This window comes from Pseudophryne corroboree, chromosome 2 (assembly GCF_028390025.1).
Source record: "Pseudophryne corroboree isolate aPseCor3 chromosome 2, aPseCor3.hap2, whole genome shotgun sequence".
Taxonomy (NCBI): domain Eukaryota; kingdom Metazoa; phylum Chordata; class Amphibia; order Anura; family Myobatrachidae; genus Pseudophryne; species Pseudophryne corroboree.
Window position 1 is genome coordinate 315,601,703 of NC_086445.1, and position 24,607 is coordinate 315,626,309.

General features: G+C 47.9%; 1 protein-coding gene across 4 annotated transcripts in view; it reads right to left on the reverse strand.

Moving 5' to 3' along the window:
• Positions 1 to 23,995, reverse strand: part of COMMD6 (COMM domain containing 6) — a 73,262-nt gene extending 49,267 nt beyond the window's left edge. The window contains exons 1-4 of one of the 4 annotated variants that reach the window (XM_063952946.1): positions 23,505 to 23,995; positions 22,955 to 23,013; positions 16,946 to 17,011; positions 15,035 to 15,111 (exon numbers count right to left, since the gene is read on the reverse strand). In XM_063952946.1, the coding sequence (XP_063809016.1) occupies positions 15,035 to 15,111; positions 16,946 to 17,011; positions 22,955 to 23,013; positions 23,505 to 23,712 (410 nt within the window). In that variant the 5' untranslated portion in view covers positions 23,713 to 23,995. The other 3 variants (XM_063952945.1, XM_063952947.1, XM_063952948.1) reach the window with 3 other exon arrangements.
• Between the last annotated feature and the right edge of the window lie 612 nt (positions 23,996 to 24,607).

Below are 24,607 nucleotides of genomic sequence, written 5' to 3' on the forward strand. Positions count from 1 at the left end.
GAGATGGGCTGGGAGCCCGTCATGCCAATGGCTTGTCGGTGACCTTAGCGTCCTGACGAATGGTGTTGGTTTGTTGGAAACCATGTCCTCGACCGCGTCTACCAGGCGAGGCTGTTCCTCTACCACGGCCTCGAAAGGGCTGAGGTCTAAAGGATTTGAACGCCGGGCCAGAGTATTTCAGTCTAGGTACCGTTGGAGGCAATGGTAGGAAAACAGACTTTCCTCCCGTGGCCTCAGAAATCCATTTGTCCAATTCAGGACCAAACAACTTCTCGCCACCGTAAGGCAACGCCTCTATACCTCTTTTGACCTCTGCCTCCCCTTGCGAAGAACGCAGCCAGAGTGCTCGTCGTGCTGTAACTAGCGACGATGAAAGGCGAGAAGTGAGCTGACAGACGTCAGTAGAAGCTGTACATAGATAATCAGCAGCTTCCCAGATTTGATCAGCGAGAAGTATAAGGCAGACTTGAGTCCTGTTATCCATACCATTAGCGCCTTAGTGACCCAAATGCCAACCAACCCAGGTCTAAGCAACACTCCTGCTGCTATATACATAGACTTTAGCATAGCTACTATTTTACGGTCTGAGGGGTCTTTAAGCGTAGTAGCAGTTGGTACTGGTATGGTTAATTTCTTTGTAAGTTTAGACACAGACGAAACCACCAATAGCGTATTCTCCCATGTAGCTGTCACAGACTCTGGAAACGGGTAACGAGACTTAAATCTGCGAGGTATAGAAAACAGTCTATCCGGATTCTTTCGTGTTTCCAGTAACATCTTATTAAGAGATTCTGAAACAGGAAAACACATTGGAGTTCTCGGTCATTTAGGAAAGACGACTACATCATTTGTCAGAGGCTCCTCAGTTTCTGTAAAGGTCAGAGACTGACGCACCGCTCGGATGAGATTATCAACGCCTGGGCTGTCAAAAACCTCACTATCTGACTGCTGGTCTACTTCGCCCTACTCTCCCTCATCTTGTGCAATGAGGACCGGCATAGAACAGTCAGAATGCAACATCGCAGAAACAGGTAAATCATATGAAATTTATCCCGTCTACCCAAGGTGGACTTGGACCTTTGGCAAAGCTGAGACCCCACCGGTAGTTCTAGCGGTCTCACCCTAGACTCAGATCCGTGGATGACACCGGCATTGAAAACGGAGCCGAAATTGTATTTGTAGTCTTACAGACATTGCAGTGAAACTGCTTTTTAGTTTCTGCTGGTGCCTTACTCATTATGCAGACAGACAACACAATATACAAAGACAGACAACTTGCACGACTCAGTAAAACAGTACTAAGGTCTCTCTCTATTATATATATATATATATATCTGGCCAAGAGCAGTGCACGTGACCAGTACTATATGAAATCTGATCCCAAATTCCCACTAACACCCCTGCGCCTCCGGTGGAGTAGAGATGTAGTACAGGAACGTCTGGAATCACAACAGGAAGAACAGGAAGCATGGTTAAAATGGCCACCATGCCATGCTTACAGGTAAAACAGTGTACAGGGTCTTCCCCCCCCCCCCCCCGTGCTCCGTGTACCGCTGCCTATTCCAGCGGGGAGCGGGTACACGGAGCCGGGGACCTTACATGCGATGGCAGAGTGACATGGTAGAGGGAACCGGGGAGCGGGCATACGGGCAGCGGATAGCGGGAGCTGGGGAGCGCGCTGCATATAGCCGTGGAGCAGCGGCTATGTGTGGCAAGTGCGACTGTTAGCGGCGGGAGGCGGCCTACATAGCGGCGGCGGGTGCTCACATAGCGGCGGTGTCCTGGCAGCGGCGGCGGGCGGCTCACATAGCGGCGGGCGGCGCTTCCCAGTAGTGTCCCCACACAGCGGGGCGGCAGTGTGAGCTGACCGCCCCGTCCCCAACATACCTGGACGCCTGTGGTGAGGGGCTATGACGGGCCTTCTTATGTAAGCTCCGTCCAGCCTTTCCTGCAGGTAGTCCTGCACCTGGCAGTGAGGGAGCTCTTTTCAGAGAGGCCCGACACGCCACAGCTGCTCGTAGCAGCTTCCACGATCCCGGACCCACGCCTATTGGAAGGGGGGAAGGGATGTGGAAAAATAAGAATTTACTTACCGATAATTCTATTTCTCGGAGTCCGTAGTGGATGCTGGGGTTCCTGAAAGGACCATGGGGGGATAGCGGCTCCGCAGGAGACAGGGCACAAAAAGTAAAGCTTTACGATCAGGTGGTGTGTACTGGCTCCTCCCCCTATGACCCTCCTCCAAGCCTCAGTTAGGTACTGTGCCCGGACGAGCGTACACAATAAGGAAGGATTTTGAATCCCGGGTAAGACTCATACCAGCCACACCAATCACACTGTACAACCTGTGATCTGAACCCAGTTAACAGTATGATAACAGCGGAGCCTCTGAAAAGATGGCTCACAACAATAATAACCCGATTTTTGTAACTATGTACAAGTATTGCAGACAATCCGCACTTGGGATGGGCGCCCAGCATCCACTACGGACTCCGAGAAATAGAATTATCGGTAAGTAAATTCTTATTTTCTCTATCGTCCTAGTGGATGCTGGGGTTCCTGAAAGGACCATGGGGATAATACCAAAGCTCCCAAACGGGCGGGAGAGTGCGGATGACTCTGCAGCACCGAATGAGAGAACTCCAGGTCCTCCTTAGCCAGGGTATCAAATTTGTAGGATTTTACAAACGTGTTTGCCCCTGACTAAATAACCGCTCGGCAAAGTTGTAAAGCCGAGACCCCTCGGGCAGCCGCCCAAGATGAGCCCACCTTCCTTGTGGAATGGGCATTTACATATTTTGGCTGTGGCAGGCCTGCCACAGAATGTGCAAGCTGAATTGTATTACACATCCAACTAGCAATAGTCTGCTTAGAAGCAAGAGCACCCAGTTTGTTGGGTGCATACAGGATAACAGCAAGTCAGTTTTCCTGACTCCAGCCGTCCTGGAACATATTTTCAGGGCCCTGACAACATCTAGCAACTTGGAGTCCTCCAAGTCCCTAGTAGGTGCAAGGCACCACAATAAGCTGGTTCAGGTGAAACACTGACACCACCTTAGGGAGAGAACTGGGGACGAGTCCGCAGCTCTGCCCTGTCCGAATGGACAAACAGATATGGGCTTTTTTGAGAAAAAACCACCAATTTGACACTCGCCTGGTCCAGGCCAGGGCCAAGAGCATGGTCACTTTTCATGTGAGATGCTTCAAATCCACAGATTTGACTGGTTTTAAACCAATGTGATTTGAGGAATCCCAGAACTACGTTGAGATCCCACAGTGCCACTGGAGGCACAAAAGGGGGTTGTATATGCAATACTCCCTTGACAAACTTCTGGACTTCAGGAACTGAAGCCAATTCTTTCTGGAAGAAAATCGACAGGGCCGAAATTTGAACCTTAATGGACCCCAATTTGCAGCCCATAGACACTCCTGTTTGCAGGAAATGCAGGAAACGACCGAGTTGAAATTTCTTCGTGGGGCCATCCTGGCCTCACACCACGCAACATATTTTCGCCACATGTGGTGATAATGTTGTGCGGTCACCTCCTTTCTGGCTTTGACCAGGGTAGGAATGACCTCTTCCGGAATGCCTTTTTTCCTTAGGATCCGGCGTTCCACCGCCATGCCGACAAACGCAGCTGCGGTAAGTCTTGGAACAGACATGGTACTTGCTGAAGCAAATCCCTTCTTAGCAGCCAGAGGCCATAAGACCTCTGTAAGCATCTCTTGAAGTTCCGGGTACCAAGTCCTTCTTGGCCAATCCGGAGCCATGAGTATAGTTCTTACTCCTCTACGTCTTATAATTCTCAGCACCTTAGGTATGAGAAGCAGAGGAGGGAACACATACACCGACTGGTACACCCACGGTGTTACCAGAACGTCCACAGCTATTGCCTGAGGGTCTCTTGACCTGGCGCAATACCTGTCCCGTTTTTTGTTCAGACGGGACGCCATCATGTCCACCTTTGGTATTTCCCAACGGTTTACAATCATGTGGAAAAAACTTCCCGATGAAGTTTCCACTCTCCCGGGTGGAGGTCGTGCCTGCTGAGGAAGTCTGCTTCCCAGTTTCCATTCCCGGGATGAAACACTGCTGACAGTGCTATCACATGATTTTCCGCCCAGCGAAAAGTCCTTGCAGTTTTTGCCATTGCCCTCCTGCTTCTTGTGTCGCCCTGTCTGTTTACGTGGGCGATTGCCGTGATGTTTTTCCCACTGGATCAATACCGGCTGACCTTGAAGCAGAGGTCTTGCTAAGCTTAGAGCATTATAAATTTACCCTTAGCTCCAGTATATTTATGTGGAGAAAAGTCTCCAGACTTGATCACACTCCCTGGAAATTTTTTCCTTGTGTGACTGCTCCCCAGCCTCTCGGGCTGGGCTCCGTGGTCACCAGCATCCAATCCTGAATGCCGAATCTGCGGCCCTCTAGAAGATGAGCACTCTATAACCACCACAGGAGAGACACCCTTGTCCTTGGATATAGGGTTATCCGCTGATGCATCTGAAGATGCGATCCGGACCATTTGTCCAGCAGATCCCACTGAAAAGTTCTTGCGTGAAATCTGCCGAATGGAATTGCTTCGTAGGAAGCCACCATTTTTACCAGGACCCTTGTGCAATGATGCACTGTTTTTAGGAGGTTCCCGACTAGCTCGGATAACTCCCTGGCTTTCTCTTCCGGGAGAAACACCTTTTTCTGGACTGTGTCCAGAATCATCCCTAGGCACAGCAGACGTGTCGTCGGGATCAGCTGCGATTTTGGAATATTTAGAATCCACCCGTGCTGTTGTAGCAGTATCCGAGATAGTGCTACTCCGACCTCCAACTGTTCCCTGGACTATGCCCTTATCAGGAGATCGTCCAAGTAAGGGATAATTAAGACGCCTTTTCTTCGAAGAAGAATCATCATTTCGGCCATTACCTTGGTAAAGACCCGGGGTGCCGTGGACAATCCAAACGGCAGCGTCTGAAACTGATAGTGACAGTTCTGCACCACAAACCTGAGGTACCCTTAGTGAGAAGGGCAAATTTGGGACATAGAGGTAAGCATCCCTGATGTCCCGGGACACTATATAGTCCCCTTCTTCCTGGTTCGTTATCACTGCTCTGAGTGACTCCATCTTGATTTGAACCTTTGTAAGTGTTCAAAAATTTTTTAGAATAAGTCTCACCTAGCCTTCTGGCTTCAGTACCACAATATAGTGTGGAATAATACCCCTTTTCTTGTAGTAGGAGAGGTAATTTAATTATCACCTGCTGGGAATACAGCTTGTGAATTTTTTCCCATACTGCCTCCTTGTCGGAGGGAGACCTTGGTAAAGCAGACTTCAGGAGCCTGCGAAGGGGAAACGTCTCGACATTCCAATCTGTACCCCTGGGATACTACTTGTAGGATCCAGGGGTCCTGTACGGTCTCAGCGCCATGCTGAGAACTTGTCAGAAGCGGTGGAACGCTTCTGTTCCTGGGAATGGGCTGCCTGCTGCAGTCTTCTTCCCTTTCCTCTATCCCTGGGCAGATATGATCTTATAGGGACGAAAGGACTGAGGCTGAAAGGACGGTGTCTTTTTCTGCAGAGATGTGACTTAGGGTAAAAACGGTGGATTTTCCAGCAGTTGCCGTGGCCACCAGGTCCGATGGACCGACCCCAAATAACTCCTCTTCCTTTATACGGCAATACACCTTTGTGCCGTTTGGAATCTGCATCACCTGACCACTGTCGTGTCCATAACATCTTCTGGCAGATATGGACATCGCATTTACTCTTGATGCCAGAGTGCAAATATCCCTCTGTGCATCTCGCATATATAGAAATGCATCCTTTAAATGCTCTATAGTCAATAAAATACTGTCCCTGTCAAGGGTATCAATATTTTTAGTCAGGGAATCCGACCAAGCCACCCCAGCTCTGCACATCCAGGCTGAGGCGATCGCTGGTCGCAGTATAACACCAGTATGTGTGTATATACTTTTTATGATATTTTCCAGCCTCCTGTCAGCTGGTCCTTGAGGACGGCCCTATCTATAGACGGTACCGCCACTTGTTTTGATAAGCGTGTGAGCGCCTTAGCCACCCTAAGGGGTGTTTCCCAACGCGCCCTAACTTCTGGCGGGAAAGGGTATACCGCCCCTAATTTTCTATCGGGGGGAACCCACGCATCATCACACACTTTATTTAATTTATCTGATTCAGGAAAAACTACGGTAGTTTTTTCACATCCCACATAATACCCTCTTTTGTGGTACTTGTAGTATCAGAAATATGTAACACCTCCTTCATTGCCTTTAACGTGTGGCCCTAATAAGGAATACGTTTGTTTATTCACCGTCGACACTGGATTCAGTGTCCCTGTCTGTGTCTGTGTCGACCGACTAAAGTAAACGGGCGTTTTAAAACCCCTGACGGTGTTTTTGAGACGTCTGGACCGGTACTAATTGTTTGTCGGCCGTCTCATGTCGTCAACCGACCTTGCAGCGTGTTGACATTATCACGTAATTCCCTAAATAAGCCATCCATTCCGGTGTCGACTCCCTAGAGAGTGACATCACCATTACAGGCAATTGCTCCGCCTCCTCACCAACATCGTCCTCATACATGTCGACACACACGTACCGACACACAGCACACACACAGGGAATGCTCTGATAGAGGACAGGACCCACTAGCCCTTTGGAGAGACAGAGGGAGAGTTTGCCAGCACACACCAAAAACGCTATAATTATATAGGGATAACCTTATATAAGTGTTTTCCCTTATAGCATCTTTATTATATATTTCTAACGCCAAATTAGTGCCCCCCCTCTCTGTTTTAACCCTGTTTCTGTAGTGCAGTGCAGGGGAGAGCCTGGGAGCCTTCCCTCCAGCCTTTCTGTGAGGGAAAATGGCGCTGTGTGCTGAGGAGATAGGCCCCGCCCCTTTTTCGGCGGCCTCGTCTCCCGCTCTTAACGGATTCTGGCAGGGGTTAAATATCTCCATATAGCCTCCGGAGGCTATATGTGAGGTATTTTTAGCCAAAATAGGTTTTCATTTGCCTCCCAGGGCGCCCCCCTCCCAGCGCCCTGCACCCTCAGTGACTGCCGTGTGAAGTGTGCTGAGAGGAAAATGGCGCACAGCTGCAGTGCTGTGCGCTACCTTTAGAAGACTGAGGAGTCTTCTGCCGCCGATTCTGGACCTCTTCTTACTTCAGCATCTGCAAGGGGGCCGGCGGCAAGGCTCCGGTGACCATCCAGGCTGTACCTGTGATCGTCCCTCTGGAGCTGATGTCCAGTAGCCAAGAAGCCAATCCATCCTGCACGCAGGTGAGTTCACTTCTTCTCCCCTAAGTCCCTCGTTGCAGTGATCCTGTTGCCAGCAGGACTCACTGTAAAATAAAAAACCTAAGCTAAACTTTTCTAAGCAGCTCTTTAGGAGAGCCACCTAGATTGCACCCTTCTCGGCCGGGCACAAAAATCTAACTGAGGCTTGGAGGAGGGTCATAGGGGGAGGAGCCAGTACACACCACCTGATCGTAAAGCTTTACTTTTTGTGCCCTGTCTCCTGCGGAGCCGCTATCCCCCCATGGTCCTTTCAGGAACCCCAGCATCCACTAGGACGATAGAGAAATGTAGTTAAAAAAGAAAAAGCAAAAATAAAAATATTCAAAAGTACTGTGGATAACCACACAAACCCTGTTGCTACTATGAGCACAGAACACTGAGGTACTCTGGGATATGGAGGGGAGGAGAGTTCTAAATTTAAATATTCAGTGCCCTGTTCTTGCTGAAGCCGTCCATATCCCAAGAGTACTCCAGTGACCCCTAGTGGATGAAAAAGAAATAAAGAAACCAGAGTTTACTGGTGGTGCACCCTGAGCCAGCAATTATGGGACAGACTAAAGAAAAAGAAAGAAAAGACTCTGTGGGCACACTCTTGATTATCAAAAAAATAACTGATAATGGGTGTGAATTAATACGTAATTTTATTAATAATTTTATTAAAATTTAAACATTGGAAGTGTCCTAGACAAACTATTAAACAAACAAACAAACAAACAAACATACATTTAACATGTATAAGAGAAGGGACCCTCAGAAATGACCTATTATAGTGGTCTTTAACCAGGCCTGGGAAAACTGCAGAAGTCGGCCTCCAACCCTGGGGGGTCCCCCAGGGGGAGGCCCGCCCCATCATGCAGCACGCTTGTCTTGCTTGGAAGCAGGCTGACGAGCGGCCCAGGATTGTTTAAATTTGGGCTTAGTGGTTTATAAGTACGAACCTGTGTTGGGTACGCCTGCCCTTTTGCTTTACTTAGAGGAGCGAAAAGTAGTACTCAGCCTTCAGAGCAAAAGGATTAGTACATGGGAGAAACGCAGTCTTGGCCGTCACCAAGTCAGTCACAGTCTTGTTCAGATCCTTCCAAAAAAGTATGTCTCCCTTAAAAGGAAGTACCTCCAAGGACTTTTTAGAGCCCAGGTCCACTTTCCAGGACCTCAACCACAGAATCCTTCAGTCAGGTGACAGTGATGACAGGCAGAGTAGATGACACAACAAGACGGACGATATTAGTCCACTGGCGGTGGAGTTTCCCACTTGTACTCTGCAGGGATAGGATAACGAGCTAGCATCTTTTTAGACAGGGAAAACGTCCTTTCCTGGAGATGACCAGGATTCCTGATGTATGTCAATTAAAAGGTCAGAATGTGGTAAAACTACTTTAGCTACCTTCTGACGTTTACATTTATCAGATTTCTTAGATGTAACAGAAGGCTCAATGTCAACATCAATTTGGAGAATCAGCTTGATAGCCTCCACAAGGTCAGGAACATCAACCTGGGTTGTAGACTCCTCATCAGAATCAACTGTATCAGTGTCTGACGGATCAGTATAATCCCCATCCTCATCGGAAGAATTATCCAAAATATTAGTGGATTGTGAGGAAGAAATGGATCGCCTAGATGACCCCTTGGCCCCAGGGGGACATGGGATGGATTGTCTAACCAAAGTAAGATTTAAATGCTGTAACTGGGTAGACAAAGTATCCGCCTAGGGCGATTAACAACAGGGACAATATGTGGCTGTAATGGCACGGGAGGCCCCACAGGTAAGACGCGTTACAAGCGCAGTCATATTTGAAAAAGCTGCCCAAGGTGGGTCCCGATTGGTCACAGGTGGCACAGATGGACTGGGAGATGTACGACATCCAGCGCCTAAACCAGCAGCTAACACTTCCCCCACTGGTGAATCAGTGACAACAGCACTGCATGATGCAGGAGCGTCCACGGATGTCCCACCCTGTGTAGCGGACATTGTATGGGATATAGCCTTAGGGCGTAACAGTACAATATAGCCAGACAAACACAAAAACCAGCAAATAATCCCCTGCATTTTGTGACAGTAAATACAGAGCACAGAGGATTTAAGTTGTGTGGGGTGACTGAAAAACACAGTGAGAAATACAAACAGTATACCCTGTGTAGCACTATATATTATATGAGACCCTGACGCACCTAGTTCCCAGGGTACAGAATATAGTGATAGCAAAACGTGTGATACACAAGAATGGAATCCACAGCAGCTACAGGCACACTCAGTCACAGGTACAATGCAGGAATTATTACATATAAACAATAAGACTGCACTGGACTAGTAATTACATATAGATATGTACGTATACAGATATAACAATGCACAGTAAACACTGGATGTATATCACAGAATACTTGTACTAAATAGAGAGATGCAGCTCCAGGGCGGGAACACTTGCAGGAGATAGCGCCCGGAGCTGGGGGAGGAGCTACAGGTCAGCGCCTTATCCCCTCTGCTGGACTTCACCACCGGGTACTGTGGAGCCTTTTATAAATGGTTTTTAATAAATCCGACCTGTGCTCCTTGCCCTGGTGGATATAGTGGGGTTCCTGTGTGACACAGTGTCCACGCCAGCGGCGCGGTCCATCTTCTGGGGCCGCGGCCGGATCCAGATTTACCGGCAGGTCCCGCCTGGGGGACCCTCTTACCTCCTCCCTTTAGTGCAGCCACGCGATCCTGGAGAGCGGCAGCGGTGGGGTTTCTGAAAAACCAGTGTCTCCGCTGCAAGTAGCCGGGAACCAGGCCGCGAGAGTATGCAGTGTGGCTGAGGGAGGTGATGGAGCCACAGCACAGCATGTTATAAAGGCATAGAAAGTGCTGCGGCCCTTGAAGTCTTCTAAAACGCTCTTTTCAGGGCTGCCTAGCGCAGCCCCACCTGTCAGTGACCTGCACTGCAGGCACCAACTTACAAACTGAGCTCCAGTGCCTGGAGACAGGGCTATAGAGGAGGCGGTGCAGTGCATCCTGGGAACAGTCAAAGCTTTAGCCTGTTGGTGCCTCGGATCAAGATCCAACTCTACACCTCGATGTTATTCCCTGTGGAATACCAGTGTACCCCGCTGCAGAAATGTACAATCGGTACAATGCATTCCATCATACACTCATCCTAGCATTACAAAAGGTAAAAGCAAAATTAAAAAGGACAATCAAGCCCAATTTTATGGAGGATGAATGTAAAGTGTGCAGTTCAGCCTCATGAGAACTCCTATATCGACACCCTTGTAGCCAATGTTTTTGAACGGAAATCAGTAACACCAACCCCTGCGACCTTCAAGGACATTTCAGTCATCCACAAGACTAATTGGTAAATGTATTATAGCGGCACACGTCGTGCTGCTATAACACTTCCTGCTGTGCTTCATTACCGAGGCGAAGCAGAAAGGGACAGCGACAACATGTACTAACATCTTGTCTGCCGAAGTGGGAGAGCAAAAGTTCCCCACTCCGGCGATGTCCCCCTGAGCTCACAGCGCGTCAGCTTAGTGCCGACGCGCTCCATCTCCTTTCCGGCCGACTCCTCTGTGGATCCGCGGTATCTCGCATAGCGCCCCTCACCTTGCAGACACCGCTGCAATCATACATGGGGGAGAAGCTGTATAGCGCACATAATATGTGCTGATACCGCTTCTCCTCCATATCGACACAAAACATTTACCCCTTAGGGGTCTACTTACTAAGCCTTGGATGGAGATAAAGTAGATGAAGAGAATGTACCAGCCAATCAGCTCCTGTCATTTTGCAAACAGCCTGTGACATGACAGTTAGAAGCTGATTGGTTGGTACTTTATCTCCATCCACGGATTAGTAAATAGACCCCTTAATAAGGCCACCACATTGAAATCCAGACATGCAGGTCTAGAGATAAGACCATAGCCCAAGTGTGACTAAGCAGTTAGCATGATCAGTGGCTTCCTAGGATGGCCGGAAGATGTCTGTGTACACAGGAAGACCGAGCTTGCCCAATGGCCCTTATTCAGGTTGGACCGCATAAGTGATCCAACAAGCAGTTTCCCAATAGTCAGAAAACTGCGCACAACGCGGTCGCAGTGCTGTGGTCACATATGCAGCAAGGAGGTGTGTATACAGCTCCTACTGCATCTGCAAAGCAATTGAAATCCATGCTGAATTAGTCCCAATGACCACATTTCCAAATAGGACTAAGGATACTATGGGATTTGATAGCAATATGTAGACTTTGCAATCTTCTGTTGGACTACGCATGAGACTAAAAACAAAACTGGCATATGCAGCCAAAATGATACACTGCACTTGAGAAGCTGGGCAGATTTCATTATGAACCCTTCAGTTATTTTAAGTCTGTAAAGCAGTGTTACATGTAATAATGATCACAGATGTGCCCTCATCTGCCTAACCTATTTGCACCATATGGCATGAGAATTCCATGTTGTGCAGTTTTCCTCTATTTTGCATACGGTATAGTAGGCATGTATACAGTAAAGCATAGCGATGCATGACGCAGGTCACTTGTACCGGACCAGTCTTTCGCCTTTTCACAGACTGCGTACTCTTTCCCACAATTACTGTGCTTATAATGTACTAGGTACTCCAGGTGAGTATTTTTGTAGAGGAGGAACTGCAATAAAGTAACAGAATAAGCATAGCAACGCATGGTGCAGGTCACGCCTAAACTGGACCTGTCTTTTGCCTTTGTACCCTAGATTGGGCACTTTTTCTTCAATGTTACACCTTAGTTTGCTTATTGTATACTAGTTACTTCGTATTAGTGTATTGGCGCAGCTAAGTCATGAAATCAGTGGCACACTAAAGGTTGCTATTTGGCATGATTTGAGGGTAGGTGTATGAGGACACATCTGTAGATGTATACGTTATATCAGTGCCTGCTCCTAACAGCTGTTTCGGTCAATGCCATCATCAGGGGAGCATCAGGGGGCATGGACTGAAACGGCTGTTGGGAGCAGGCGCTGGGTATGATGTAGTCCCCCAGGATAGATGAAATCCATGTGATAATTAGGATGAGTTGTTGAACTGTTCTACCAACATGCTGCTTGTTCGTGTTTTTTCACTACTAGATTAAAGTATGATGGAATATATTGGAGTGCTGGTTCCATCTTTGTCATAGCGCCTGCTGGAGCCTCATGGTGAAGACTATACATATTTAACTATTCAACCTGGCACCCTTGGAATAAGGACTTTGGTTAAGTGTGGTTTTCTTTGTTTAAAAAATATAAAAAATAAATAAAAATACATACATACACACACACATACATAGATACACTCCCCATCTATCTCAAATTACACACACAGCCATTGCAGGAGTGCACCATCACATGCAAGCTTGCTTTTCTTTAAGACATTGTATTAAAAACAATGCATTGCATTCAATTACATTTTACATACCTTAAAAAATAAAAAATAAAAAAAGACTAAAATTGCTGCCCTCTGTTGCCCAAATGTTAAAATGCACTTTTGTAATTAAGAGCACAACGATTCACAACTAGACAGTTGGAATAAATTTCTGTGTCACAATACAAAACTTAGTACATATGGGTCAGGGATTTAAAATGATGGACAGTATATTAAATGAGAATTATATAGGACACTAGGTTACGCAGATGAATAAAATATATTAGAGTCAACACGTGCATGATAAAAATACAAAAAGGTATGGGGAGAAAAAATAAAACTTGTATTTTATATACATCAAACTTCTTAGAAATGCTGGGCAATTGTTAAAAATATTTAAAAAAAATAAAAAAATAAAAAATAAAAGTGAAGGGAGGCCATTGGCGGAACCAGAAAAATCCAGCACCCACAGGGACTGCCTAGAATTGCAGTGGCTTCCTACAGGAAGAGCTCCCTGCTAAATTACAGCTGGAGAGACCATCCCAGGAAGAGGCGTTTTCTCCCCCTGGGGCTGCAATTAGCACACTCCCCTACTGTACAACATCAGCCCTATCTGGTTTCTAGAGGCTGCAGCCGATGCAGTCCCTAGAAGCCTGTGCTACTTGTCAATTTGTGTGGGTTTGTGATCCCGCGCATGCGCACATTTCAGACCTGCAGGCCCACCACCCAGGACATAGAGGTATGAGGAACTAAAGTTTTGTAACAGGATAATACAGGTAGCTAGCCACACATTTTTTTTTTTTTATTAGATATATGGAAGCAGATAATGTAATATCCAACAGCCTGCATAATATTACCCTGTACTCTAGACAGGCCCGGCGCTACCCGCTCAGTAAAGGGATGCAGAGCAGGTAGGCGCCAAGCTCCAGAGGCGCACTTCCCACTCTGCATCCCGCTGCTGCGCGGGTCTCCCTTGCTGCCAGGCCAACAGAGTGTAGCAGTTTGGTGCCCCTGACACTGTGCACATGCACATAGAGGTAAGGAGACATGCAGCGTCAGCGTGTACTCCTGAGTCCCGGCCGCTCATGTAAACATACAGTGGACTGTAGTGTAAGGCAGAGGGGCGGAGTTACGGGAGGAGTGGGCGGTGTTTCGGGGGCGGAGCCAGACGGAGCCACAGTGGACTGCAGTGTATAGCAGAGGGGGCGGAGTTTCGGGAGGGGTGGGCGGCGTTTTGGGGGCGGAGCCAGACGGATAAATGCATTTGTAATTTTGTATGTCCCTTACATCCCCTACTGCCGCTGGCTGTGATGAAGCTTGGGCTCCTGCCATATAGCTGTGAATACTGCTGCTGTCTGGCTTCATTCAGGTTTATGCACAACACCATTTTCCTATCACAGTTGCTGGCCCCTCCCCTGGGACCAGCCACCAATAAGCTGTGCTCCTTTCCAGACTGGTCCCTCCTCTCCTGTGTCCCATGTCTATCCTATTCTGTCTCCTCCCACTCCAGTATTCATGGTATGCTGTCTCAGCCTGCCTGTGACTGCCTCCTGAGTCTGTCTCTTTTCCAGCCCCCCCTTTTCTGTGGGTTCTCATGGCTACATACAGCATATACAGAAAACAGTAAGTAGAGGAGATGGAGGGAAACAAAAAATCTGATTAGCCATTATGTGTATAAGTGACACTTCTGCAGACATTATACATATACAGACGGAGCCATCTGTGCCTGGCACGCCTACTGACGTGTACATGCCCCATTCACTAGAATGGGAGAGTCTCTGTGCGCTCCCTGGGTGACTAGGTGGACGGATCGCCTAGTCACGCCGGGAACGCTGCTGTGCGATGGAGCCGCATCATATGAGCGTGGCTCCATCTGTATACCGCTATTCCTGAGGCCAATATTCATGCATAAGCACACTGTTATTGGGGGCATTATGCGTAAGCGCACTACTACTGTGTGGCATAATTTGAAATATGTACTATTGTGTGGCCACGCCCCTAACTTGTAAGGCCACACCGCATTTTGGGTATCCGTCCCTTTGTAAAGTATGGGAGGGCGCAAATTTCTAGTTTGCAGGGAGGCGCCGAACACATTAGCACCGGCCCTGACTCTAGACATACTGCTTAAATAACTAGATGATGCCCCATTGGTGTTATCTCCAGCTCCTCAATTCCAAATGCACTGCAAAGACATCCCATGCAGGCATTGCCAACTATTCTCCCACACTAAAGTGCTATTGTGATTCCTAGCAAACGCAGAACCACAGCTCTTGTAGTTAGTATGCAATGATGTTGCAGAGTCATGTCAAACGTCCCACCTTCACCTGGGCATAAAATAAAATACATCTATAGTAGAAATATACCTGAAGAGACCGCTCAATGTATTAATGACATGTCTAACTTCATCCACATTGGTTTCCACTCCTGCGGTTTGAAACCTCTGTTAAAAAAAATTACAAAAATTACAAAAAAAAAATAAAGGCAATAAAAAACAGATGTCTGAAGATATGGCTCCCATAAATCTACAATCAATTGGGGCAATTACACGATTTCATCTGCAAAAACCAAAATGATTGAATTCTTTGATTTGACAATTCGGACCCAAAAATGCGATCTTTAACATGTAGGATTTTACCGATCCTCTGCAATCATCGCAGTCTGCCGATTGGTGGAAAGGATTGGCAGAACAGGGTATCACCGCTTATAGGGCTGGGAATGATATGCCGGCGGTCTGAATACCAACCCGGCAGCATTCCTATGGTTAAAATCCTGACAGGGGTCTGGTAAGTATGTTAACCCTCCACCCCACCCTATAGCCTAATCCTAACCTTCCCCAGTGGTCCCTAAACTTATCCCCCCCCCCTCCTGCATCCTAAAACTAACCCCTCCTCACTCCAGCCTAACCCCAACACTCCCCCCCCCTCCCCCCCCCCTGCAGCCTGAACCTAACCTAATCAAATACAGTAGATCCAATATAAAAGTGGGGGTTGGGAAGGGGGCATTTTGTCGATCTGTCCCAAGAGATCTACAGTACATCCTAGACTCGAGCACAGAGGCATGACTTCCCTGTGTCAATAATGGACAGAGACATGTTCCATCTATATAATAAAGAGCAATGGTATGTCATCAACTTGTGCAGTGGGATCGCAACCTAATTGCTCCCACATTGGCTGAGATGGGACAAAATAGGAGAGGACAACAAAAGTAGCACCAAGAAAGTGTAAGTGTTGCGGGCTGGGTTGGGCCTAGCATATGACTGGTCCAAAACTACTAGTATGCCACAATATACAGAGACCTGACCAATGATATAATATTTATCACCAGTTAGTTTTGTTACATAGATAACAAAGACGGGAGGCCGGTCACATTACCTTCCCCTACATCCCACACCCTCACTATCCCAACGATCGGTATGACGACCAACAGGGACTATTATCACTCACGGGTGTCCACGACACAGAGACCGCAAGGGGCTTGTTGCGATCAACCACCCCTCTTCCCCCCATTACCATTCTGCTGGATGGGTGTAGTACGGTATGCAGGCGCTCGGGCTCCCAGCGACCAGCATACCGGCGCCGGGAGGCCGACCGCCGGCATACAGACAGCGTGGCGAGCGCAAAGGAGTCCCTTGCGGGCTCACTGCGCTCGCCACGCTGTGGGCACGGTGGCGAGCTACGTGCGCCACACTATTTTATTCTCCCTCCAGGGGGGTCGTGGACCCCCACGAGGGAGAATAGCTGTCGGTATGACGGGTGTCGGGATTCCGGCACCGGTATACTGTGCGCCGGGATACAGACATTCGGCATACTGCAGACCACCCCTGCTGGAGCACCCACCTGACAAATACAGGTATTAAAATAATATATTTAACAATGACATCTATATTTTAACATGGGTTGCCTAAAACCATAATTAGTGGAAAAAGGCACTGTTCTGGGTATAACAGGATCAGGGGTTAAAATATGAATTGTTGTTAGAGGTGTTGACCAGGTTTACCAGCTTACTGGGTCTCAGCAACATTCAATGAAAGTAAATGGAACCTAGCTGACAGATTCCAGCTCATTGTGAACAGCACTTAAGGTTATTCAGCTCAGTACCAGTTTTTGTTTTCCTGAGTCATTATACCTGCATAGAGCAAGCAATCTGCAGAATGGTTTAGAAAATAAATACACTTAAATAAATAATTTGCATACTTCACAAAATACTCCGGATTACTGGAGAATAAAGCCTAAACAATACAAACCGAGCATAGCCCCCGAATAAATAGTACTCACCTGACAGAGAAGTGTCTGATCTACACCACAATTCTCACGTAGGAGATATTCAATAACATGCTGACACTAAAAAATAAAATCAGAAAATATTAATAACACTACTCTCAGCATCTAGTCACACAAGCTCCTTGCCAAGCAGTAAAGGGGGGGTACACACGGAGAGATCCGACTAGATTGCTTAGATTTTAAGCACGGATCTGCCGTGTGTATGCCCCCCAGCGATAGCAATGCGCTATTGCCGGTGCTAGATTGAGCCTGCTCAATCTAGCGGGTCGCTCACTTTACCGTTGTGCTGAGCGCGGGGAGAGATGTGTGCTGAGCGGTCTGTGTTAAGATCGCTCAGCGCACATCTCTCCAGTCAGTACCTCCCTTAACAATCAGGAAAGAATGATCCATTACACAACATATTTTGTGCAAATCCAATTATTATTATTATTATTATACACTCTAGACAGCAGATGCCAAGGAATATATGTGAGAGGGTCGGAGTCTGCCGGAGGTGCGGGATGTCGGATGAGAATGCCTCTTTAAACATACAACCAATTACAAGGCAAAACCAACCTGGTTTTGCCTTGCAAATGATTGCCACTTTAAAAATACGGCTATTCTAGGCAGACATCCCACACCATCAGCAAACTCAGACCCTATTACATATACCCCAAAGTGCTGGTTTTTCAGTGTCTTTAAAGCAAGTTACATTGTATCTTGCATTGTTTAGAAACCCGAAATGTTAGACATAACCTTATTACTAACACATTCAAATAGAGCAACTTGTATGGCCGAGATACTGCAATAAATGTATGGGGTTTTTACTTTATTTTTATCACACTGTATATGCATACCATAACATAGCATGATACGTTAAGGTTGTGGGTAATATCTGGATCCATACTAAAGTTTACTGACAAAGCTGGATCCATACAAAGCATGACGAGAAAACTGGATCCACACTAAAGGGGGTCATTCCGAGTTGATTGCACGTAGCAACTTTTTGCTGCTCGTGCAATCAACTTGACTGTGCCTATGGGGGAGTGTATTTTAGCATAGCAGGGCTGCGAACGCTTGTGCAGCCCTGCTATGCAAAAAAAAAAAGTTTCCTGCAAAACAAGACCAGGGTCAGACTTAATTACCGTGTGCGATGGATCCAGCGTTGAAGGTCGCGGAATTGACGTCAGACATCCGCCCTCCAAACGCCAGGACACGCCTGCGTTCGGATCTCAACGTCCATAAAACGGTGATTATCCACCCCGGAACGCCTCCCTGCTGTCAAAATTCCTGTGATCGCACTAGCGATCACTTTCTTCTCTCTTCTGGTTGTTGCCCGGCGATGGCTGTCGCTGGGCAAGAGACGTGCCTGCGCATTGCGGGCGCTGAGCATGCGCAGTTCCGACCCATTCGCACCGCAGCGAAGAACAGCTGCGTGCAAACGGGTCGGAATGACCCCCCTAAATTCACACACACCCAGAAAAGCCAAATACAAACAAAATTCACACACACACACACACACACACACACACACACACACACACACACACACACACACACACACCTTATTTAAAGAAATAGCCAGACCAATACTACATTTATAAAATAGCCAGATCCATACTAAATTCTCATAGGGCCGCGATCAAAAATGTGCAAGTCCTGCTCAAGAAGGGGCCACGAGGGGGACTACTTCAGGTGCTGTTGCCGGCATTTACATGCAGCCACAATGGCAACTCGCACCCTCTGCAACAAGTAGTGGTGCTGCCCATGCAATCAGGCTCTAGCTAGAATTTCTGTATTGCAGAGGTTCTCATACACAGTGCTCAAGGCACCTTAAAGGTCCAGGTTTTAGAGTTTATCCATGCTTGGCCACAGGTGACTTAATTAGCGCGGTCAATTTGATTTAACCATCTCTGCTGAGACATGGATATACATAAACCTGGACCGTTGGGGTGACTCGAGAACCCCGTTTGAGAACCTCTGGTGTATTGTATTCTAAAAACTGATAAGACAGAATTTGGTATCGGAAACAAAAACCACTTGTCCGTTTTAGAAGGTTTAGTAAATCTACCCCTCCCTCAGTATGTCAGAAATGACAGAGTGTGGATCCAGCTTTTCCAATATACCGAGTATTTATACAAGGACGGCTCAAGTGCCATTACCCGCAGCGCTGTAGCCTGGAAAGATGCAGTAGGCAGCCTGGCCCATCAGTCTCCATATTGTTCCGCCTCCGCTGCTGGTCCATAAACTGAGCTCACTGATGCTTCATGGTAGCTGGTCCATCCCCTGGAACCAATCACATTATTAGAAGTGCTGCTGATCAGCCCTGAGCTAGCTGAGCCATCTTTCCCCTTTCTGCTTCTAGCTTCTTTCTGGCTTCACTGCACCCTGCTTGGATTATCCCCTAACAGAGGCTGTAGGGGCATCAGGTACTGGGGAGGCAAGGCAGTGGGTCATGCCACCCATACATCTGATGTGAGCCACCAACTTATCCGATATAGGTGTCATTTACTATACCGGCGGAAGAAGTCTGGTGTTCCCCCCCCCCCCCCCCCCCATGGAAAATTGTTGTAAGAGCATTGCTGGGTGTGCCGTAACAAAGGTCTCTGGTCAGGAAAGTATGCGGCCTCCACCACCACTGCCATGCTCTTTGTGCCTCATGGATGATTGTTATACACCACAGTCGTGGTGGGTCCAGTATGAATAACCGGCGGCCGGGATGCAGTCTGTCAGTATGCCGACAGCCTAGCCACCAGTAAGCCGGCAGCAGGGAGAGCGCTAGAAAGCCCCTTGCTGGCTCGCTGCACTCTCCATGCAGGTTATATTATCCTGCACACGTTATGCACAGCGATATATACTGATAAACACACACAGGTGAGTGTGACATGGCGCAACACACAGGTACACGTACAGATGAGTGTGAGGCACAGCGATATGCACAGATACATATCAGCATCACCAGCAGAGAAAACCTGCTGTAAACAGGACTCCCGGACTGTACTACTGCAGTAGAGGGGAGGGCAGTGTCTGAATCTCTGTCCCCTCCATTTTCCACTCTCCTCTGACACAGTGTACATCCCCTTGTTGGGGAAAACACTGGTTTAGCCAGCAGTACATGGCAGCCTACCCTCATTGCATGGAACTGGAGCTGCTGCAAGATAGCGAACTCCATTTGGGACCTTGTAAACTGATGGCACCTTCTAAAAAGGGCGACAGCGTGTGCAGGTCTCCGGCAGTCTCAACTGAGATCAAAGTGCTGTGATGGGGTACCTGTTGCCACTCCCCCAGTTGATGCAGCTTTAAGTGGCAAACTGAACACAGCTTCAAGCAGCACAGAAACCTAGCTGCAAATAATGACAAATTCACAAAAAAAAAAAAAAAAAGAAGAAGTCGAAAGAAACCAACTGATAACAAGTGTCACGATTCTTCATATACGCCAATCTGAGAACTGCTGCCTGTGACACCTTACTGATTACCTCAGCGCATCTGGCAAATCAACACAGTAACTGCCACCAGAAGTACATTTTGGTTCAAGCCCAGGGTGAGCTCCTGCTCTCACTCGTGCACCCAATTATTCCTGTGGAGGGCACCCAGGCATTTATACATTATAGGACCAGGAGTGCTGGGCATTACATCTATTATATATATCTCTGGGTTTTGGGTGTGAAAACACAGAATCCAGAACTAAAATTAGGTTTTTTAATTCAAGTAAAAACTTCTAAGCTTAGTTACAGAAAAGTAGCGGTTACAAGAATATAATAGTGTAAATAGTCACATCAGTAATCACAATTTCAAGAAATTGAAATAAAAAAAATACAACAAAGACAACGTTCCGATCACCTGTAAAGTCGAACGCTGGTTGTGGAAGTCTCCCTCTTCATATCCTGGACGATATAGGCTCCAGTCTCTCCCTGGATGCCACCTCAATGATAATGACCAATTTGAAGAGTCAGTTTCCCATATCTAAAGCTACTGCAATTCACATGCAGTCTCCCCATCTTGGGATTCCTTTAACCCTTCCAAAACCAGGGCAGACAGTCTCAGCTTACACTTTGGAGTTTGAGTCATTCTGGCAGGGATATATTCCCTTATCTTTTAATTGCTTGTTTGAAGCTGGCAAACTAGGATTGTGTACACAAACTGGACGCATTTTTACAATTGGCCAGGAAAAAAAAAATGTCACACCTTGGTAGACAAGGTGTCTTTTCTGGGTTGCAGGGTGGACGCCTGCAGTGTTATACACAAAACTTTTACCTCTAATTACTGTCCCATACAGGATCCTAGGGCTACTACCAGCTTGTCTCTGACATTCTGTGGCTATAATAAAATACCAGCAAGGCCATTAACTTCCAACCATTTATCACGCACAGACAGATTTCTCAATATAAAAATACATTTATACATCAGGTAATGAGAATAATACATTTTTTTTACTCATGTCCAATCACATAAAATTTGGGCAGGCTCTACAACAAATGTATATCAGCCTTCCTAAATTGTGCTCTACGCCACAGGTACATGAAGACTGGAATCATAGGGATGCAGGGGGAGGAGCTTAGGTTTAAAGCTACAGTTTACAAGTGCCATCTCCATTCCCAACCTGCAATCCCATGGTCCAGTGTCCCCCAGCCTTGCTGAAAGAGAAATGTGTGATAAATAACCTTCTGGTTTTGTGTTCGGCGTGAAGCAGCAAGCATGGGTATGCATTGCATTGCATGACAGTAGCGGGCTGGAGAGGCGCTGTCCCAGCTCCGCCGACCTTTTCTTTTTCATTTTTAAGGGCCGTGGTACTTTCACATGCCGCAGCTGAGGCACTGTGCCGGTGACAATACTGTCAGTAAGTCACTGTCTGCACTCTCTGCCGCTCTTAACATAACCCAAAGCCTCCTCCTCTGCTTTTATTTATTGTTACTTCTGGCTGCAGGGCAGGAAGGCTACTCCCAGCTCACCACACAGAAGAGCGCTAGGATGGGACTCGCAGCTGGCTTGCACACTGGAGCAGCAGCAGGAGGAGTTACATAAGCGGACTTAAACTTTAGTAATGTGTGTAACTATGAGGGCAGGCTATGGGTCAGTGTGTGAGGCTAAGATATGGGCAGTGTGTGAGACTATGAGTGCAGGCTATGGGGCAGTGTTTGAGGCTATGGGGGAAGGGTGCGAGTGTTGTGGGAGGGGGGCATATTATTTACTGGGAACACTAAAGTGTGGCATACTGGACACTAGCAGCACTAGGATGATAAACTCTCTCCAAAATCTGGTGTGTCCTTATCCTCTAACCCTGCCAACAATACTGTACACTTAACCTTGCTCCCAATATTGTATCTTTACCCTCCAAGCCTTCACTCACTACTGCATCCTTATCCCTGCACACACTACTGTAGCCTTGCCCTGGGGCAGATGTATTAATCTGGAGATGGCATAAGGAAGTGATAAACCAGTGATAAATGCAAGGTGATACACACACCAGCTCCTAACTGTTAATTTACATATTAGAGCTGATTGGCTGGTGCATGTATCACTGGTTTATCACTTCCTTATGCCTTATCCAGGTTAACACATCTGCCCCTTGTGTGTTATGAACACAGACGAGTGGGAATAGTCCCCGTTAGTCGGCATGCCGACTGACGGCCTGTCAATCCATCAGGATCCCAGCGGTCACAAATACATCCCACCCCAGCACACACACTACTGTACCACTTATTTTACAACATACTGCACATAACATATCAAAATATGAAACGTTGTAAAGAAACACGTCAAGAGGACACATTTATAGTTTGCAGGGGTCAGCGAGCACCGGTCCTGGCTCTAATAGAATATTTATTTCTATATATTTAAGGCCAGATCCGGCTTTTCTGGGAACGTGTGGGAACTTAGGGTAAATGCAGCTTTTTTTCCTATATTGAGAGTGGAGGACCCGGCATTTACTCTCCTCCCTTGTTCATGTGGAAGTGATCATTCAACGATACCCAGTCTGTTTGTACTATACGTTACAGTGAACAGGGATGGGAGATGGGAACGTACCAGTTCAGCAAGCAGGTCGGCCGGTAATAATTTCATCAAGTCAGCTGACTTTTCAAAGCCTGCAAGCAAAAAGAATGAGAGTTGGAGTGTGTGTGTGTAACAGAGAGCAGCCTAAGGCTATGCAGCTGCTGGGGGCGCCGGCAGTCAGGCAGTACGGGAAGAGAGGAGGTTACCCGCCTGCAGATCAGAGCAGTGCCGTAGCATGCAGCCAGCCATATACTCACCAGCCCCTGGCAGCTCCCTCTCACCCATCTCACTCGCTGCCATATAACCACCATATCCCTCCCCAAAGTCACGTGAGCTGCTCTACATCATGTGACTTGAACCCAACCCAGCAGCGACCATCTTTACTCCGGGCACTACCACTGTGCACTGCAGTGCCTGTCAGTATTAAACATCGTACCGCTCTGGCGGTGACATGTGCTGCTAGAGAAGGGGCAGTAAGTCGATTTATTTCATAAACTGAAGAATAGACTATAACATGACGTTGGCTAAAAGGACGCACCATGTGCGCGTCGTAGTCCCATAGCGAATGGGCGTGTTCTCTCACCTTCTCCACGTAAAGCCTGCGCACTGTGATTTGTTGGCTTATTGGCTGTGAGCGATAGGTGGCAGAGCCGGAGACTGGCGGAAGTGCAGCAACTGGCCACGCCCCCGCTCTGCCGTTTGTCCCTGTGCGCAGGTGTCGCAGCCAGTATGCGTTCCACGGGGAGCGTCCACTTGTTGCCGGCTACGGGGGGAGACGTTACTTGTGTCATGTCTGAGAGCCGATAGCCTGACTCTCCGCGTGTGACCGTGCTCCTGCCACTGTTATTTATTGCTATTTATATCTTTACAGAGTGGTGGCACCGTATACCTGCCGTAGGTGGCAGCGCAGAGGCGGCACAATGCTGTGCACCCCCATAGCCCGGGCGATGTAGTGGTCCATAGGTGAAGTGTGTCAGACAGCCGGCAGCCGGAGAGAGAGACTGGTGCCGTTGTGTGTCTGTGCGAAGTGAGGACCGTGCTGTAGTATCATGCAGTCTCTGCGCTGGCTGCCGCTGGAGGCCAACCCCGATGTAAGGGACACGTGTGTGTGTGTATTTCAAAACTGTGCTGGAAATGGGAAAACTGTCTAAAGGGCCCTACACACTTGCGACGGCGCCGGGGAAGGAGGGGTGGGGGGGGGAGAGGAGTGAGTGAAGTTACTCCCCCCCCCCCCCCCCCCCCCTTTCCCCCCACCTTGCTGGCTCCACAGCCCAGCTTGCTAATATGGTTGGGATTGTCCATATTGGCATGCATGTTTAAATGAGCCGGCACCAACGATGAACAAATTCGGGGCGACACATTGTTCATTGTTGGTGCCTACACACTGAAAGATATGAACGATATCTCGTCCATTAATGAACGAGATTGTTCATATCTTTCAGTGTATCTTTAAGCTGACCGACAGTCACATGACCTCCACCATCCCGACGGCTCGCTATCCTGATGGTCGGCATGCCGACCAACAGGGATTATTTCCACTCGTGGTTGTCCACGACACCCATAGAGTGGGAATAGAACCCGTGGCGACCGCAGGTCGCCACCGAGCCCGCAGCGTGGCGAGCGCAGCGTGGCGAGCGCAGCGAGCCCGCAAGGGACTTGCACTCGCCCCTCCCCGCCGGGATCCCG